The sequence below is a fragment of the Oryzias latipes genome, chromosome 13 (genome assembly GCF_002234675.1).
Source record: "Oryzias latipes chromosome 13, ASM223467v1".
Classification (NCBI taxonomy): Eukaryota; Metazoa; Chordata; class Actinopteri; order Beloniformes; family Adrianichthyidae; genus Oryzias; species Oryzias latipes.
The window spans coordinates 30,260,259-30,280,368 of record NC_019871.2 but is presented as its reverse complement, the minus strand read 5'-3'; the positions used below and the strand labels follow the sequence as shown (position 1 = coordinate 30,280,368).

At 39.2% G+C, this 20,110-nt stretch overlaps 2 protein-coding genes across 4 annotated transcripts; both read left to right on the top strand.

Annotated features, from left to right (window-relative positions):
* Positions 1-2,777: 2,777 nt before the first annotated feature.
* LOC111948464 lies at positions 2,778-8,793 on the top strand. 2 transcript variants are annotated; one of them, XM_023961732.1, is made up of 16 exons: positions 2,778-3,259; positions 3,360-3,495; positions 4,650-4,745; positions 5,180-5,545; positions 5,738-5,833; positions 5,916-6,145; positions 6,246-6,424; positions 6,506-6,593; positions 6,696-7,043; positions 7,125-7,242; positions 7,307-7,398; positions 7,483-7,597; positions 7,801-7,890; positions 7,983-8,144; positions 8,252-8,431; positions 8,507-8,793. In XM_023961732.1, the coding sequence occupies exons 1-16, from the start codon at positions 3,191-3,193 to the stop codon at positions 8,704-8,706; spliced, it is 2,565 nt and encodes an 854-aa protein (XP_023817500.1). In that variant the 5' UTR covers positions 2,778-3,190; the 3' UTR covers positions 8,707-8,793. The 2 variants fall into 2 exon arrangements, with proteins under 2 accessions (XP_023817500.1, XP_023817501.1); XM_023961733.1 differs by lacking the exons at positions 2,778-3,259; positions 3,360-3,495 and adding an exon at positions 4,061-4,270.
* Positions 8,794-9,018: 225 nt separating this feature from the next.
* On the top strand, positions 9,019-16,600 carry LOC111948499. 2 transcript variants are annotated; one of them, XR_002874509.1, is made up of 7 exons: positions 9,019-12,142; positions 12,274-12,492; positions 12,563-12,731; positions 13,555-13,611; positions 14,791-14,858; positions 15,013-15,056; positions 16,115-16,600. XR_002874509.1 is itself a non-coding variant. In XM_023961943.1 (7 exons), the coding sequence occupies exons 2-7, from the start codon at positions 12,280-12,282 to the stop codon at positions 16,164-16,166; spliced, it is 603 nt and encodes a 200-aa protein (XP_023817711.1). In that variant the 5' UTR covers positions 9,021-10,824; positions 12,274-12,279; the 3' UTR covers positions 16,167-16,600. The 2 variants fall into 2 exon arrangements, 1 of the variants encoding a protein (XP_023817711.1); XM_023961943.1 differs by having other exon boundaries at positions 9,021-10,824.
* Positions 16,601-20,110: the final 3,510 nt, after the last annotated feature.

Sequence of the window (20,110 nt, the reverse complement as noted above, 5' to 3'; positions counted from 1 at the left end):
TTGTCCCTATACTAAATTAACACACTATTCAGACGTATTCCACTAAATTCCCACTGTATCAATACAGTGCAACTCTGAGGATCTTTAACATGTTTTTCTTTCCAGATTGGAAAAGAAAAATGGTTCGTTCTTCTGTTATGATGTCTTTGATGGTAGCACTGCTACACGTGTGCATCCTCAGAGTGAGAAATGTGATGTGATGTGTTGAATCAGCCGCGTCGGGGGGCTGCTGTGTCTAAAGACGTGTGTCACTGCAAACTTTGAGGGAAGTTCAAACTATTTGTGTTTTCAATTAAAAGGCACACCAGAGATTTTACTCAAACTTCACAGACTTTTGAGGGCAGCTAAATAACTTCCTAACGAACAAATCAAAGCGGCTCTCTGTTGTCCTGAGGGGTTAGCAGAATACTTCACCAGCATTCACACCCAGAAAACCCCAAAACACTCCAGGAGAAACTCTGGATCTGGATCTGACCACTGATCTTTATTTTAACTCCTTAATACCTATTGAGGCAAATATGCATCAAACCACTTTTAACCCTTGTGCCATCCAAGCCACTTCAACGTTGGGAGTTGGGTCATCTAGACCCACTAGACAGTTCTCTGAACCTTTTTTCTTCAATGATTTGTGATCTTCACTGGTGTCCATGGATTACATGAAATCTTTCCACCTTTATCCACCTTTGTCATGGTAGGGAGAACACGTCAATGGAAGGGGGGGGTCATCTAAGATAGCACAAGGGTTATAAATGTGATTTCATGTTTGTTTTTCAGGTCAGGGCTGTGAGTTTAGTGAGAGTAGCTGTTAGTAGTCCTTCTGAGCTGTTTGCTGAGGAAAGCCAGGAGGCTAAAGAAGTTTAGTTTCTCCATCACCACCTGTGTGGAGTTTATCACTGGTGAAGCTGAGAGGTCAACAACTATTGGGTTGTTGTTTTAATTAATGGAGGTACACCAGCCCCTCTGTCAATATGTTTATAAGCTGTACATTATCCATGAAGCAAATAAAAAAGTTTGCAAAAATCCCACAAACTCCATTGTAGCTCCTGGCAACCCAGTCTCATCCTAAAATGTGTAGTAGCTACATTTGTCCACATGGAAATACGTGACAGGTTCACAAAAACGGCCCGTAACTTGTGAGACACTTACGTTTCATTTTCCTATTCATTTTCTATTAGCCTTCTCAGGATCACGTGACTTCTGAGGTTTTGCCTGCCGTGAAAAAAAACATGGCGGATGCTCGTTCATTTTTCGGTAGAAAATCCCACAAAACAGGATTTTTTAAGGACTAATCTTTATTCTGACAACATTTCTAGTGAGAAATATACCATTTACTTTCAGAAGGCTTTTATAAAAATGCAGTTTTTAGTTATCTTTTTTTGCTCTGTGAAAACGTTTTTTTAGGGGCTCTAAATTGTGAAAAACAAACGTTTACACCTACGTTAGTCCACAGGGCGAAACGTCTTTATTTTACAACAGTGGTCCCAAGCCACCGGGCCTCGGGACACTTGGCACCGGTACCGATCCATCCGCGGGACACTAGGCCCGGTTCCGATCCATCCGCGGGACACTTGGCACCGGGCCGCGGGACACTAGGCATCGGTACCGATCCATCCGCGGCACACTTGGCACTGAGCGGCGGGACACTTGGCACCGGTACCGCGGGACACTAGGCACCGATCCATCGGCGGGACACTTGGCACCGGGCCGCGGGACACTAGGCACCGGTACCGATCCATCCGCGGCACACTTGGCACCGGTACCGATCCATCCGCGGGACACTTGGCACCGGGCCGCGGGACACTTGGCACCGGTACCGATCCATCCGCGGGACACTTGGCACCGGGCCACGGGACACTTGGCACCGGTACCGATCCATCCGTGGGACACTTGGCACCGGGCCGCGGGACACTAGGCACCGGTACCGATCCATCCGCGGGACACTTGGCACCGGGCCGCGGGACACTAGGCATCGGTACCGATCCATCCGCGGCACACTTGGCACCGGGCCGCGGGACACTAGGCACCGGTACCGATCCATCCGCGGGACACTTGGCACCGGGCCGCGGGACACTAGGCACCGGTACCGATCCATCCGCGGGACACTTGGCACCGGGCCGCGGGACACCGGTATCGATCCATCCGCGGAACACTTGGCACCGGGCCACGGGACACTAGGCACCGGGCCGCGGGACACTTGGCACCGGTACCGATCCATCCGCGGGACACTTGGCACCGGGCCGCGGGACACTTGGCACCAGGCGATCCGCGGAAAATTTTTTGCACCGGGACGCACAGAAAGAAAAAATAATTTCCATTTTATTGTTTTATTTTTATTTTGAAATTTATTTTATTTTGAAAAGTGACCGGATAAAGTTGCACATGATTACACAGTGGATTTACGTTCATTATTATTATTACTTAAGAGAAAATACCCCCCCCGGTCCACGGTAAACGTGCCCCCCACCCCCACCGGTCTGCGGTAAACGTGTCTTGCGTTTTACCGGTCCGCGGTTGGGGACCACTGTTTTACAACACTTGCGCATTCTTTTCTCGTTCATTTCTGTGGGTCACGTGACTGACAGGTTTCCTAGCAGGAGCCAGGACCCAAAATATAGCGGACATCGCCTGGGTTTTTGATGTGAATTTATTATTATTGGCTTTATAAACACTTTGTTTTATATCACTCAACAAAATAGTATCAACGGAACATTTTTATGTTGCTATGGTGGTAGCTACGGACGCTACCGGCGAACCGGAAGGAAGCCACGGTTTTCTTTTTTTATTGAAAAAGACAATTGAGGTTAACGTTTGAGACAATTTACTGACTTTTGATTCGTTTTAATTGCTTTTACTGCGAGAAATGGACACTAAATTTATTAGTTTTATAGTAATGAGTTCTACTAAATGTTTTTATAGAAAATACCAAGACCAGTCAAAACCGGTGTCCTTTACACCGGCGTCCTAGCTACATTTTTTTTCTTCATACGATTTTTTCTTTGTCATATTTACAGATCCATCTCTAGGAAAAAGAAATTAAACTTTAGTGTAGCCACATGTCTTTTGAGTAATTTAAACAAAAAATATTTACACAAAGCAGGCTTGTTTCGTCAGTCCACGGGTTGGGCAACTAAATGGTGACACCCACTACCTATTTAAACCCCCTGGAGTTTTACATGCTTTGTGGATCGCGATGGAGCCGGTAGGGGACAAAGTCGATGACGCTTTATTTCTCGCAGACGCGCTTATAGAAGAATTCAAGGTGGGTTCGATTTCATTGAATTTTGTAAAAATGAAAAAAAAAAAACGTTTATTTATATAACCAGTGACATCGTGTATGTCTTTATAACTTTATTTTGTAGCGTAAACAGCCTGCAGCTGTACAACCGTCGGGAACAGGCCCAGTGACCTTTGTTAGGCACGAGGAGGACGAGTATGGAAATCCTTTGCCTAAACGTCGTAGAACAGGAGAGCGGCGGAAACCTGTTTCATCCAAAAGTGAGTAAACCTGGTCACATTGCTTGTTGCACTTTTAAAACAACAAAGGAAAGGGGATGGAATCAAGGGAAGTAGGAAGCTGCTGACAAGATGGCCACACAAGGTTTGGCATCAGGCACACACGTGGCTTTCGCGGTACAAGTCTAGATTTGTTTTTGTAATTTTGGCAGAACCAGAATAGAATTGGGGGGGGCTATTGATACCTCGATTTTTAAAAAGTACTCGGACACCATCCTTTTTGAAAAATTATATTTACATTAAATAAAAAAAACTCATTCAAACGCAATGCATTGTGGTCTAAACATGCCAATGTGGTGAGCATGGACGCACACTCGTTTTGGCAGACTTCCTAGGGGAGTTAAAGGGCACTGGCTTTTGGAATTTAGATTTGGAAAAAGTGGTTAGCTTATAGCACTTTAGGGTGAAAATGGTGAAACAATTTGGGCTACCATTCAGAGAACTAGACTAAGTGGCCCAACCCCCCTGGCGCTCCCGCTGCCCACAAGGCCAGTGACGGGGTGGGGGGACATCATCATCATCATCGTCATCATCATCGTCATCATCATCGTCATCGTCATCGTCATCAATAGCCAATCATGATAGAAGGGGATAAGGCTGTGTGAAACGCCTCCATTTACTCCCACTCTAATAACAAGACCCCACTAGTTCTAAATCCTTTTTAGTCGTACAATACAAATATGGAAAACCTACTTTCCACTGTCTTTGTAAAGGGTGAACTGGAATTTGGCGAGGGATTACTGGAATTTAGTGAAAGGCAAGTTCATTTCAGTGTCTTTTTATTTATTTTTTTATCATGGGGGTTTTCTGTATTATAAAACACATATAGATTGTTTTAGTCTCTATGATGCCTAACAGGCCAAGATGTTAGCAGGGTATTATCAAGGCTATCTATGCGTACACCATTCCAAGGACCACAATAATTACCTTTAATATGTTATTAAACTTGTCTCAATTAGGAAGTTCTGGATTTTGAGTAATGTGGCTAGAATTGAAAAACTGCTATAACTTTCTCCATAGTGCACTATCCAAAAATAAGCATTTGTTTCAGCTCTAGGATGCTAAGCAACCAGAACAGTGAAAGGCCTGTATGTCTGGCAGATAATTCTCTTTACTCGTGCTCTTATTTATTTCAGGAACTCCAACAATGGCTCAAAGTCCAACTGTAGACCAATTGTGCATGCCATCTACTAGTGGACAGCAGAGTGTGACAGAACCTTCTCACGATATAGGTAAGTTATTGATACAGTTGTCCTCAGAACTTTTTTTTTCTGAGAACAATTTAAAGTATATTAAAATGTAGTTGATCTACATAGTTTACCTCAATTTTTTTCTGTCTAAACAGTTGCTGCATGAATTCCCCTCAATCCATAACTGCTAAAAAACTATATAATGCAGGAATATCTAGTGGTTGGATGCTAAAATTCGGGCACCATGCTCACTACTTTTTTTTTTAAAGGCGAAGAAAGTCCTCAATTTCACAAAGTGAAAATCTAATTGATACAACCATTTTGCGACTGCCATTTATAAATCCATTGTGCTCTGAAGATGAAAACATTGTCACGTATTCATAGCCTTTTGGAGTTCTTAATCACGTGGAACACATTTTCAGAATCTACTTTTACATACTGTAACACCCCCCCTGTTTCTTCTTTTTCCTCAATAGGGTCCCTCATCAAAGAGGTTCAAGACCTTCTGGGCCCCGCTGAAGACCCAACTCCATCACACTGGACGGCTAGGAAAGCTTCGTCCTTGGAAAAGTGGACAGTGTTGAGACCTTTTATGGTCGATCAGATGTTGCAATCTGGGAAGCCAAAAGGGGGACAATGCCATCACTGTCGCTCTCAGGTTGCAGTAATAGTGTGTCACGACTGTTTGCCAAGACCACTTTATTGTGCGTCATGTGATTTGGCTGTACATGACAACAGAGTACTTCACAACCGATCAGCGACGGTGGAGGGATTTTATAGGCCACTCCCACCAACCACTTTCATCAAGGAAGAGGGAGGAAAACTTACTTTCCACGAAAGAGGTACTTTTTCTCATTAAAATCACATGGGCCTTTTAAATTTGTTAAATAAATCAAAACCACCCTCAATGCTTGTTTAAAAATCTTTAAAAAAAAAAAAAAAAAAAGATGCATTATTTTTTCCTTTGAGAAATAAAACACATTTGCAGATAATATTTTATGTTTTAACTAATATGAATTGTTTACTTTTACAAGCATGCCTTTTGCCTGTCGTCCTTCCCTGCTGTGACTGCTCTACTGGTCAAACAGAAGTTTCTGCAGGAAAACAAGTGATTCTGATTGGAATGAATGGTAATGTTCCTTTCTTCTTTTTTTCAAAATAATAGTCTTTCAAAGTTATACTGTAATAAAATGTGATTTATTTCTTTTAAAGGACGATACAACCTATCCCTGCCAAATGTTACCTGTTCCTGTGGAAAAACCTGGGATGTTGGCATTGGTGATTTGGTTGAAAGTGGATATTGGCCAGCCACAGTACATTTTGAGACTTTATATACAGTGGATTTGTTCACATCATATGAAGATCTTAAAATTACTGCACCAGGAATGTCAAGGCATGCTTTTGTCGGAATGCTTGAACAGCGCACTAAAGTCTTTGGTCGAGTAAGTTACATAATTGAGGCAACAACTGTGTTTTACATTGACTGTTGTATCTTTAACTTTTGTCTTTTTTTTGTTTTCTTTTCGTTTTGTTTTGAACCAGAGTGGAAAAATATGTGGCGACACCATGCAGAAATCTTTTCTGGAGTGGTCCTATGCCAAATTTGAAGTTGAGAGGCTGTCACTGGTGCATCACTTTAAGTGCCCAGCATGCACCCCCTCCATGTTGGCTGTTGCAGTGGATGGGAACCGCAAACTTTACCGCTTCAGAAGCCAACCAGGGTATGGGGTAAACATTTTCAATGTTATGTTGAATTTTCTATGGATGTAATTTTAACATGTTTTTTTTTTTTTTTCCATTAGACCTGATGGATTTTTTGACGGTGTTTTTTTGGCGAAAGATACAGAGGTGGCCTCTTTTGTGGACTATATCCATGGTGCAACACGACATGTAAGGTCGACTTTTTTAAAAGTGTATTAAGTTTCTCAAAATATTCCATGCATCTTAATATACAACAATCAAATTTGTATATCTTTTGGTCATCTGTAATAGAATCCTGGAAAGGGAAGATGTGGAGGAGGCGAGTGGTTAGCAGCACGAGAGTCCTCTCACAAATCTGCCAGCAAAGTGGATGAGGAAGGTGTTGAGGTTGCTGTGTGCCGTCATGGGGTCTTGTTGAAAGGACTCAATATGTTCCGTGGAGAAATTTTTGCATATCCTCTCTTTCTCCAAAAAGAACTTGCTGCTCAGAATGTAGGGTTTTTCTGCTCCGATGTGGTGTGCAAATATTGGCCATATCTGCAGAAGGTTGTGCGCCACTGTCCTGAACTACAGGGGTTGTTGACAATGCATCCTTTCCTCTCAATCATGCATGCTAAAGCACATTCCTGGATGTGTGAGGTAATGATTGCCAACCTCTTTTGCACTATCACTCCAGATATTAAACTCAATGCTAACGGAAACAAATCACATTTGTTGCAGTTGCAGTGGGGAGGTCGAAACCAAGAGGGAGCAGGAATAACAATGGGGGAGGAGGTTGAGCAAGTGAACAGCTTCCTGTCTCGGGCAGCCATATGTTCTAAATACATGTCCAAAGCTGGTAAGTATATTATAAAAATGTATTGTTTTTTGTTATGCTGGGCTAATATATGTTGTGCTTGAAGTACGCACAGATATCCTTACGATACAGGCTATTGGATGGAACAAGCGGAAGGTGGAAAAGCTTGACCAGATTCTAGCAAAAAGATACATCAAGGTAAAAACTAGACATCCATTTTCCATGACTCTTAGACTTCTTTCATTCAAACACTGTTCAACAATGTTGCAATATTTTTGACAGACCGCACAAAGGATTTCTGAAGCATTGGCAGATCTTGATCAACTAACTAAAGAGCTGTCGATACAAGAAGACACTGTCCAGCAATGGGTGTCTGATGTAAAAAATTGGGCTGCAGGTACTGTGAAGCTTATTGGGGGGAAAAAATTATAGACAGACAGACACACAAAAATTGTTCTTTTTTTTTTTAATTCCAATGACATTTATATTAGTAAACCTCCAAATGAATGCCTTTTTATAGAATTTTGGCCCAAGTCAAACTGTCAAAGCACCTTGTGTTCTTAAAATAATTTTAATTACTTCTACTTTTCTCCCCACAAGATTCAACTGGTCATAATGACCTTGAAAAAACCATTGAAGGACTGTATCTGAGCATCAAACAGAGGAAATATGAATTGTATCGCAAGGCTGGTGAGGGGAAAAAAATAAAAAGTTATTGAAAATGTCTGAAATACTCTTGTAAGATAAAGCTGGGTATGCATGAACTTTTTTTTTCCCTCTAGATGGCAACAAACGGCGTCATCTATTACGAAAGAAGATTGCTACAGAAAAGAGAGCCTTAGACGATGCCATCACAAAACGAAACACTGATTTGTCTGAAACAGAGAAATTACCTTCTTCTGATGTGCTTTTGGCTCATGAGAACTATTTCTGGCCTTGGGAATGTACGTTTTTTTTGTTTTGTTTTTTTATTCAACAAAAAACTTTAATACCTAACTTTAGATGAATTTTAATGGGGATTTGAAATGACTGAAACTGTGCTGAATTTTAGGTCATGGTGACATGGTTAAGAAAAAGCAGCTTTTTGACAAGGTAATGCTGCTGACCAGGTTGAAAGAAGAGAAGGTCATTGTGGTTCGGGAAGTTAAGCAGCACTGGGAGTACCTAAGGAATGCGGTTGGGATGCTTGAAGAGCTTTCTTCTCAGATTTCTGAAGGGATCACTGAGCAAAGTTGGTAAAACATTCTTTTATAAATGAAAATATGGAAAGACACTTGATTTTAATTTGTCTTTTTGTCATCGTCAGGCAACACTGACGCCTTGACAGAGCAAGGACGAGAGGGGCTACTGTGTTTGCTGAAAAGAAGGTCGACAGAACTCCGTGCTCGACAGGATGCTGCACGCAAAATATACCAGAATGTTTTGGGATTGCAAGCATTGTGTTTAGATGACTCTTCCACAGATGAGGAAAACTTAGACAGTAGTTCCTCGGATGAAGATATTTGACACCGCCATGCCCACCCCACCCCCAAATGTCTCCAGAAGAACATAAGTAAACTGTGATAATTGACCAATAAATTCTCTTGAATGAAATTGGTGGATTTTTAATTTTGCACTACTCTTTTTACATTGCATAATTTAAAGGTATTATTAAACTAGTTCTGATATGGATATTATAGTATATGTATGTATATGTGTATACATATATGTAGGTATGTACAGTGAGGTCAATAAGTATTTGATCACCCTGTGATTTAGCAAGTTCTCCCCCTTAGGAAACATGGAGGGGTCTAAAATTTTTCCATTTCCACAGTGAGAGCCAGAATCTAAAGAAACATTCAGAAATCGCATACGATTTTTGTAAACAATTTATTTGTATATTACTGTTACAAATAAGTATTTGAGCACTTAATTATCAGAGATTTCTGACCAGCAAAGACTTGCAGTTCTGCTTTTAAATAGGGCAATTGCCAAGCAGCTTGGTGAGAAAAGGACAACTGTTGGAGCAATTGTCAGAAAATAGAAGAGGCTAATGATGACTGTCAATGTCCCTCGGACTGGGGCCCCTCGCAAGATCTCATCTCGTGGGGTATGGATGATGCGAAGGAAGGTGAAGAATCAGCCCAGGATTACACGGGAGGAGCTGGTCAATGACCTGAAGAGAGCTGGGACCACTGTTTCCAAGGCTATAAGTAATACATTGAAACGTCATGGTTTAAAATCATGTATCGCACGGAAGGTTCCCCTGCTGAAGGCAGCCCATGTCAACGCCCGTCTGAGGTCTGGCAATGACCATCTTGATGATCCAGACGAGTCATTGGAGAAAGTCTTGTGGTCTGAGACCAATATAGCACTTTTTGGTCTCAAATATATTCAGTGTGTTTGGAGGAGAAAGAAGAAGCATCATCCCAAGAACACCATACCTACAGTGAAGCACGGAGGTGGAAGCATCATGCTCTGAGGGTGTTTTTCTGCATAAGGGACAGGACGACTGCACTGTATTAAGGAGAGGATGAACAGGGCTCTGTGTTGTGAGATATTGGGCAAAAACCTCCTAACCTCTGTCAGAGCGTTGTAGATGGGTCGTGGCTGGGTCTTTCATCATGACAATGACCCGAAGCAAACAGCCAAGAAAACCAAGGAGTGGCTCCGTAAGAAGCATATCAAGGTAATGAAGTGGCCTAGCCAGTCTCCAGACCTAAATCCAATAGAGAATCTTTGGAGGGAGCTGAAACTCCGTGTTGCTCAGCGACAGCCCCGAACCCCGACAGATCTAAAGAAGATCTGTAGAGGAGTGGGCCAAAATCCCTAATGCAGTGTGTATTAACCTAGTGAAGAAATATATGAACCGTTTGACCTCTGTAATTGATTAACAACGGCTTCTGTACCAAATATCAAAGTTGTTTAACTCAAGTGATCAAAAACGTATTTGTCACAGACTTTTACAAAGAAATTGTACAACGTGATTTCTGAATGTTTCTTCAGATTCTGTCTCTCACTGTGGAAATGCACATATGATGAAAAATTTAGACACCTCCATGTTTTAAAATTGTGAGAACTTGCTGAATCACAGGGTGATCAAATACTTATTGACCTCACTGTATATAAGTATCAATGTTACTGTTTTTCTTGGAAAACAATGGATCACACATAGGATGTATGATCCATCCCCTTGGGTCCAACCTGAAGCTAAGTATCAGGAGCTGAACATACGTACATTATTTTTTGGGAGTAAATGGCAATATGCAATTTGAATTGATCTCAAGACCTCATCTCTCACATCCACATAAAATTTTGATCATACCGAAAACGTTTAACCCCTTAATATCCATTGATGCACATATGCATATCCATTCCAATATATTTAAATTTTTTCCGCAGGTGTAAATTAATGTAGATGTTAATAGGTAAACAATGTATGAAATTCATAAATTATATATTTTAATGTGACAGGCTCTGAAAGTTTTCAAAGCTAAAGTTTAATTCTATATCAAATGAAAGTATAAAAAGGGGCCTATGCTTTGTTCTTGTGCGCTTGCTTTGAAGAGGGGGAGGGGCGGCAATGACTGCGCGTGAGTAGTTAAAGGACTGGCTTGCCAAGAAGCTGATGCAAGACTACAAACGGTAAGAAATGAACATACATCGGGAAATCTAAACTATTTGAACTTTAAAATAAATACCAATAATCTATAATTTTTTCTGGTCATGCAAGCTTTACCTCTTAGCTAATATTTCAGCTAACCCACGCATGACACAAGTCAAGCAGAACTAACCCCCCCCCACGAACAATATTTTCAGTGACAGTTAACTTTAATGACGGTGTATTACTTTTGTAATTTAGAATTTTAGTTTATAAAATTAATACATCTCTAGACGGAGTCATACTGTTGAATGACATTAGCTAATCTGGCCCGGGTTCTGGCAGCACGCGGGTCGGTCGGTGCCAGCTAATGAAACTACCTCATATATCGATCGCAAGGGTGCTTCTTTGTTGGTCAGAACCTAAACAAAGACGTAGGCAGCAGGGTAAGACACGACAACTAGTTCTAACATAAAGAGAAGAATGTAATGAGAAATTGTTTTTCCGGTTTCGGAGTAGTAATGTTTTTGAAGTGCTGGTGGAACGGTTTGGCACCATTTTGGTAATATGTCATAACTGATAATTACTACAAACAAAGTAACTGCCCATTGATTGCTGATTGACAGTACTGCCACAACACAATATCTGGTTTCTGCTATATGTAAATGCTATGTACTTTTGGGATCTTTGTAGTACGTAGTTGTGAAAAATATAATTGTCAATAACCAATAACAACCTACCACAAACATGTGCTTGGTTGTTTAAATTTACAGCTAGTTGTGAATTTCAATGTGAACACTACAATTTATCTAAACACCTTCTCTTAAGTTTTACATTTTAAGTAAATCATTATATAGAACATCTTTCATTTTGACTAATTGTGGAACATACAAAATAAAGTCAATGTATATCTGAAGATAATTTCTATTTCTGTTTATTATTTACATATAGTAAAAGAGTGAAGCAATTGCAGTTTATTTTGACTTAAAAGACTTCATGTTAATTTTCCATTTAACAGGGGTACTAAATAAAGTTAAACTTGACCACATTTAACAATGACTTTATTTTTTCTATTGTCATATCAAATTTGATATGAAGAAGTGTATTCTACAATTCATGAATGAATATTTTGAATAAAATATGAAGTACTAAAGTTAAGACTAGGTCCTCTGTAGGTTTATGTTATTGAAAGCAAACACCCACGAAATTAATAGGTTACAAACAAACAATTAAATGGAATTTCTGCTGTGCCCCAATTTCAACACCTTAGATAGAAACAGCATGTCATTAAGTTTATTTGTTTATATGTTTTTTATGCTGGAAAATAATGCAAATCCAGTGGTTCGACTCCAGAACACAAATGTAAGTTTGTTTGACTAGTCGATCAAATGTATAGTATATACTATTGAACTTAAGTGGGTTTTTTAAATTCAATTTCAGTGTTAATTTTTTTCAAAACATATTTTCTATATATATTTTATATATATTCACAGGTCAAGATGCCACGAGGATCTACAACAAAACTTTGTGTCAGCTGCAAAGCTGTGATTGGTGTGGCAACTAAGACATGTAAAGTATGCCAAACAATCCAGCCAATGAGGCAAAGGCTTGCCAAAAAACTGGAGAAGTTTCAATCCAAAAAGGAGACTTGGTTGCAAAAACACAAGAAAAACAAAACCACCACACATGTTTTGGATGAGGCATCGGTTTTGGTACGTGTTTTATGTCTGCAATTGTATTTTATAATTTTAGTTATTACTGATGATGTAACAATTTTTTTAGGTGGAAAAGTTGAATACTTTGGGACAAAAAGCCGTTGTGTTTATTGCCAGACCTGGAAAGAAAACATCTACGTGGCATACACATGTCATTCACCCTAGGTGGCAATTAACCGATCAAGCTGGACAGTGTCTGGACCGCATGAAAGACCTATATGAGCTAATGATCAATGGTAAGTATTTCTGTCTGAAAATGTTTATAATTTCAGCCCAGTTTGTTCCTAGGATTAGTGCATTCAAATTTGTCATTATTTCTAGAGGTAGAAAAAATAATAACGTTTGACTAATCTAAAACACTTGGAGTATATAGTGATATATTTTTCACGGTTATTGTGCTGCTTTATTTGTCACTTTTGATTTGATTAACTTTAGTTTTTATAGTACCGGTATTATTTTATTCTGTAGAAGGAATTGTAGTACATTAAATCTATCCAATGTGTTGGAATAAATGTATATCTGATCTAAAAAAGTAAAACAAGTTGTAAAATTGTGATATGTTTAAATTTAGCAAATGTATTTCAAGACAAAAAAATTATATGCATAACAAGACAACTGCATTTAGATTATTTTATTTATTTTCCCCATTGAGGTTGGACGAGCCTTCAAATGCCCTCTGGTCCAGTCATCCAGCCTTCAACCTCACCAGCCATTCAACCTTCAACTGCACCATCCATCCAGCCTTCAGCCTCACCAGCCATTCAACCTTCAACTGCACCATCCATCCAGCCTTCAGCCTCACCAGCCATTCAACCTTCAACTGCACCATCCATCCAGCCTTCAGCCAGTATGCAGATTCATAACATTTTAATAATATGGTGACGTAGTCTTCTGAAATACATGTTAAAACCACAACATATTGTAAGATGTTGAAATGGTGTCAAAAGAGCATTCTTTTTGTTTATTTAAATCACACTGGAAAAACTGTGGGCTTAAATGTTTGCATAATATTAATTGAAATCAACAATATAATTTACAGAAAATGTTCTTTATTTCTAGCAGGTGTTCCAGCAAAGAAAAAGAAAAAAAGAGATAACAAGAAAGATTCACCTGGAGGTAAATGGGTTATCTTTTATTTGCTATCAACAGCTTCAGATACAAACATAGACAATGTTATTGTATCTTCTAAATGACATGCTTAATGACCTTAGTCAACTATTTAAAATTGAGGTTACCTTTATGTGGACTTAACAGAGTTATGTGTTCCTCACAAGGATACTTAAAATGCTAGCAGCAAAAAATTGACAAACAGTGATAACAAAAAGACTAGAAAAAGAAAATAAAAAGCTAATGTTCTATTAACAAAAAAGAAATTGCTGCAACATATCTAAAATTATATTTTATATATATACATAAAATATAATTTCAGTTATGTTGCTGCAATTTCTTTTTTGTTAATAGAACATTAGCTTTTTTATATATATGTGTGTGTATATATATATATATATATATATAAAATATACTTTCAGTTATGTTGCAGCAGATTAATTTAACTTTTTGATAGTTTGACTGTCAAATCTATATTAATATCATATATTTAATTGACATTATTTTTACATGTAACTTGTTCATGAAAAAATAAATGTGACATTCATAATCTACTTTTGCGAAGAAGGTCATGTTATCATTAGGATTTGTTAGTATGTTGTGTGAAATGTTTGCAAAATCACTCAAAAAGTGATTTAGAGGTTTTGACTTAATTTTCAGCAACAGTTATAAATGACCTAAGGAAAAACTGTTGTGATCTGGCCATTTCTTTGTTTTTTTTGAACATATACAAATACTGTGTAGTAGCTTATAACCACAACTAAATGGTGAAGCTGTGCATGCTATAAGTGCTTCTAATTAGTGATGGAGAAAACAAAGCTTCCCAAAGCTCTAAATTCAACTGTTTCAAAAAAAAGTTTAGTGTTTGAGAAGCATTTGTCTCAATGAAAATCAGCTGGCCAGACTTCATTACTGCTTCAAAATAAGAAGGCAATAAGAAGACAGTGAACTGAGATAGTAATTAGTTATTTGATGCTATACAGCTTTAAAAAAAAAATTTTTATAATTTAGTTGTCACAGACTATGTGTCCATGTATAAAATACATTACAGCATTTAGTGTTTGCTTTTGCAAAACCACAGACAACATGAAGTTTCATTTGGAAATTCATCATACAAATGTTTTCCCAAACATTTTCCTACTGTTTACTTTCTTTGAAACCTTTATATTGTGCTTTTTATATTTTCAGAGTGCAGCCATGGGGGAGAAGATCAGTTTTACCCAGTGAAGCAGGTCTTGAAGACAAAAAAGCAGAAGGTTATTTTTATTTCTTATCTGAAGTAGAAATGTGTACTTTTCATCTGCCTTTCATATGAATGTATGAAATACAATTTACGGCATCACAATTCTTAAGTGTAATAATATGATGGCCTATGTTTAAAAAATCATTTTTTAAATTTACTTTTATCAGGGGAAATTAATGGAGTTTGTTGAATGGGAGCCATGTTCCATGTGGTATGTATAATTTTTTTTTGTTTATTTATAGATTGTATAAGAGGAGGCTGTGCATGATGTGGAGCCAGTGTAGTTATTAGCCTTGTAGCAGTGCTCTGGACCACCTGAAAACATTCATGTGATTTCCTATTTAAACATGTAGCTATTAAGTTACAAATAATACAGCATGATAAAATTAATGCATGGGAAATCATATCCCTTTTAGATTTTGATACAGTTGGACTCAATTTGACAATAGTTCTTATATGATTAAAAGACAAACACTGAACCAGAGACATGAGACAAGACTCTACACCAGGGGTGTCAAACTCATTTTCACTGAGGGCCACATCAGCAAAGTGGTTGTCCTCAAAGGGCCAGATATAATTTATACATGTAAGTAAATGTAATAAAAAATAAATTTAGCTACTCCTTAATGTGGAATAACTTATTATGTATTTAGTATAACTTTTTAAAATGACAATTTCAGTTGCATAGAAAACATATGTTTGCTTGTTACTCCAGCATAAATCTTTTTAAATTTGATTCTATCAGGTTAGGTTATATGGAAAGTGTTTAAGTCCTAATATATAGCCCAATCTGATATTTCAAGTCAGATTCCCCCTAGATATGAATAAATACACACCAATTTTTTATTTTTTATTTAAGAAATTTAAAACTTTTATGCTTTTGGGGGCCACTTAAAATGACAAGGCAGGCCACATTTGGCCCGCGGGCCTGGAGTTTGTCACATTTGCTCTAGAGACTCTAGAGACAGGGTCCAGGGTTGACCCAAGGTTCCTGACTAAAGAGTTAATTAACAAATTAGGCAAGGATACTTAATTGTCGCAGGGACATATTTTCAGGGGAACAAACAAGGACATAAACAATATATAATATACATATGACCATACAAATGTGTCAGTCAAATTAGAAAATGATAAATGAATTTGCAGTAACATAACTGTGAGCATGGTAGCATAAAGTACAAACTGGAGTTCACTGGAGCTTGTTGTCTTTTATTGTAATGTTGTCATTAACTGTTTTTATGTATTCATTGATTTATGTATTTTTTGCAGTGGGAAAACATGGTCTCCACAGTGGGTGGAAAAAAGGAACACCAAAAAATAAACCCCAAAGGCACCTCTGTTGATCAGATTGACCTTTTAAATTATTATTGTTGTTTGTGTTACTGCTTTCTAATTGTTGTTAATAAAAATGTTCAAATGAAAGGGTTTGATCTACATTTTTTATTGCTCAACATGCTCACATGTATGATATACCATAGAGGTAGGACACATTTGTTGTGAAATTCTAAACAAAAGTTTACAATAAAAAACATACAAAAAATTTGTCATATAACCAGATATCAGGTTTTTGTGTTGGATTGTCACAGCTATGGCAATTGCAAATGATCATACCTCAAGTTATAATGATACATACTTAATAGTAAATCATTTTTGGTATTTAGTATAATGAAATAAGAGCAAAGATGTAATGCATGGAGCTGTATTGTGCAACCTAAATAGATGAATGTATATTTGAGGTAAAAAAAAAAAAAAAAACACACTGTTCTTCCAGGTCGTCATTTGCCTTTTTAGCTTCCCCCATTTATTAATTATACAGACGTATATTCTTTACAATTTCAAAGACAGATAAAAGAAATAGCATTTATAAAAGAAAAACCTTGGAATCATAAACATAAACCAAGTGGTAAACGTAGATTGTCAGTTTATTTCAGTAAAGCAATTAAAACGAATCAAAAGTCAGTATGAATAATCAAAATAGCGTTTTCCCCCAAAACAAAAAGTTACTTCCGAACGCAAGACTTATGGGTAGTACCGTTTTAGTGGGTTGAGTTGAGTTTGTGAAATCTAATTGCATTCCTCTTGTGAAAAGCTGTTTTCGAGTAAAAGTAATAATAATTTGACACAATAATAACCGCAAATTAACCGTGGCTTCCTTCCGGTTCGCCGGTAGCGTCCGTAGCTACCACCATAGCAACATAAAAATGTTCCGTCGATACTATTTTGTTGAGTTATATGAAGGAATGTACGTAGAAAAAATATATAGGTATCAAATACAATTGGAAGCTACATAATGTTGAAAACAACTGTATGATTCTCGCTAGAAAATGCATCAAAACAAAGTGTTTATAAAGCCAATAATAATAAATTCACATCAAAAACCCAGGCGATGTCCTGGCTCCTGCTAGGAAACCTGTCAGTCACGTGACCCACAGAAATGAACGAGAAAAGAATGCGCAAGTGTTGTAAAACAGTGGTCCCCAACCGCGGACCGGTAAAACGCAAGACACGTTTACCGCAGACCGGTGGGGGTGGGGGGCACGTTTACCGTGGACCGGGGGGGGGGGGGGGTATTTTCTCTTAAGTAATAATAATAACAATAATAATAATGAACGTAAATCCACTGTGTAATCATGTGCAACTTTATCCGGTCACTTTTCAAAATAAAATAAATTTCAAAATAAAAATAAAACAATAAAATGGAAATTATTTTTTCTTTCTGTGCGTCCCGGTGCAAAAATTTTCCGCGGACCGCCTGGTGCCAAGTGTCCCGCGGCCCGGTACCGGTCCACGGCCCGGTGCCTAGTGTCCCGCGGCCCGGTGCCAAGTGTCCCGCGGATGGATCGGTACCGGTGCTTAGTGTCCTGCGGCCCGGTGCCAAGTGTCCCGCGGATGGATCGGTACCGGTGCCAAGTGTCCCGCGGCCCGGTGCCAAGTGTCCCGTGGCCCGGTGCCAAGTGTCCCGCGGATGGATCGGTACCGGTGCCTAGTGTCCCGCGGCCCGGTGCCTAGTGTCCCGCGGATGGATCGGTACCGGTGCCAAGTGTCCCGCGGCCCGGTGCCAAGTGTCCCGCGGATGGATCGGTACCGGTGCTTAGTGTCCTGCGGCCCGGTGCCAAGTGTCCCGCGGATGGATCGGTACCGGTGCCAAGTGTCCCGCGGCCCGGTGCCAAGTGTCCCGTGGCCCGGTGCCAAGTGTCCCGCGGATGGATCGGTACCGGTGCCTAGTGTCCCGCGGCCCGGTGCCAAGTGTCCCGCGGATGGATCAGTACCGGTGCCTAGTGTCCCGTGGCCCGGTGCCAAGTGTCCCGCGGATGGATCGGTACCGGTGCCTAGTGTCCCGCAGCCGGGTGCCAAGTGTCCCGCGGCCCGGTGCCAAGTGTTCCGCGGATGGATCGGTACCGGTGCCAAGTGTCCCGAGGCCCGGTGCCAAGTGTCCCGAGGCCCGGTGGCTTGGGACCACTGTTGTAAAATAAAGACGTTTCGCCCTGTGGACTAACGTAGGTGTAAACGTTTGTTTTTCACAATTTAGAGCCCCTAAAAAAACGTTTTCACAGAGCGAAAAAAGATAACTAAAAACTGCATTTTTATAAAAGCCTTCTGAAAGTAAATGGTATATTTCTCACTAGAAATGTTGTCAGAATAAAGATTAGTCCTTAAAAAATCCTGTTTTGTGGGATTTTCTACCGAAAAATGAACGAGCATCCGCCATGTTTTTTTTCACGGCAGGCAAAACCTCAGAAGTCACGTGATCCTGAGAAGGCTAATAGAAAATGAATAGGAAAATGAAACGTAAGTGTCTCACAAGTTACGGGCCGTTTTTGTGAACCTGTCACGTATTTCCATGTGGACAAATGTAGCTACTACACATTTTAGGATGAGACTGGGTTGCTCCTGGAGAGTTTATTTCTAACAGCTCAGATTCGTCCTACAGATTTTACTTCCTGACAGGTCAGCTCTGCAGAGCATTTGGTTTGACTTCCATCCTAAATGTTTAGCAGAAATGAAATTCAGAGTTTTTTCCAGTTGAACCATGTGTCATGATGTGGACTCTGCTTTGTGGACGGAAACGCCATCCTCCTGAAACAGAACTTCATTCTGAGGAACCTTGCAGTGTCCTTCACTGCAGACTCCATCTCTACGCTTACTGGAAGAACAAAGGAGATCCTTTGATTGTTTGACGTAAAGGACAGCCGATCAGCTGATTCTTAACAAAGGTGCAAGCTTAAAGGGGATGGCGCAATGCTGTCGTAGCCCCAAAACTTTGGAACAATCTTCCTCTTCGTGTAAGGGCAGTCTTCCTCACTACCCACTTTTTAAGTATTCTTTAAAAACTCATTTTTTTTACTTGGCTTTACACACTCAGTTGTAAGGGCTTTTCTTTTTTCTATTTAACTGCTTTGTAAATTATTCTGTTTTATTGATTGGGAAATGTCTGTCAAATTTGTAGGGGCGTAGCAATTGAATCAATTTATTCAACCAGATCAATCTGTCTGAGCTATTAAGCAAACCGACTTATAGCATTTTAAAATTGCTTTAAGATGAAATAAATCAAATAACATCAATCTTGGAACATACCATGTGGATTGAGGTACAGTAGGTTTGTTTGTACTAGTTACTAGTTTTTACTAGCATCACAGCAGACAACACGCGTGTGATGACAGCAAAAACTGATCAACCATCCTTCCAGTCCAATGTGTGGAAACACTTTGAATTTAGCAAAGTCATGTGACCATCCAGTGTCTAGAATGTTCTAGTAATGTTCCCTTTGGATCATTTGGATGTGGAAAAACAACAGTGGTGAACTTTAGGAAACTAAAATGTGAATGGATTTGACGTTCATTCTAGTTTACTTCTTTGTCTGTACACACATTTAATTTACATTTGATTATCTTGAAGAAATCTGGAAAACTTCACCTGCTCTGTTCAGTACCAGGTTTTTATTTCTGAGTCCCACTGGTTGAAGTTTTAGCTGAAGACGTCCCCATCTGATTGGCTCGAATAGCATCATGTCATTGTCCAGAAATGTTTCTGCAACCTGCCGTTTCTTCCCTTCAAGTCTATCCGTCTTAAATCAGATATTTCTGTGACCTTAATCTTTTTCTGCTTTGTGTTTTCTCTTCTCTTCCGTTAGAAAATAAAACAATGGTTTTAGTTGTTACTGTCTTAAAATGGTCATCGTGATTCTCTTCCTGTTACCTTGCAGCTTCTTCATGTCTGTTAGCATATAGTTAACATATTTTTAGATGACACAGACTTTACAATAAA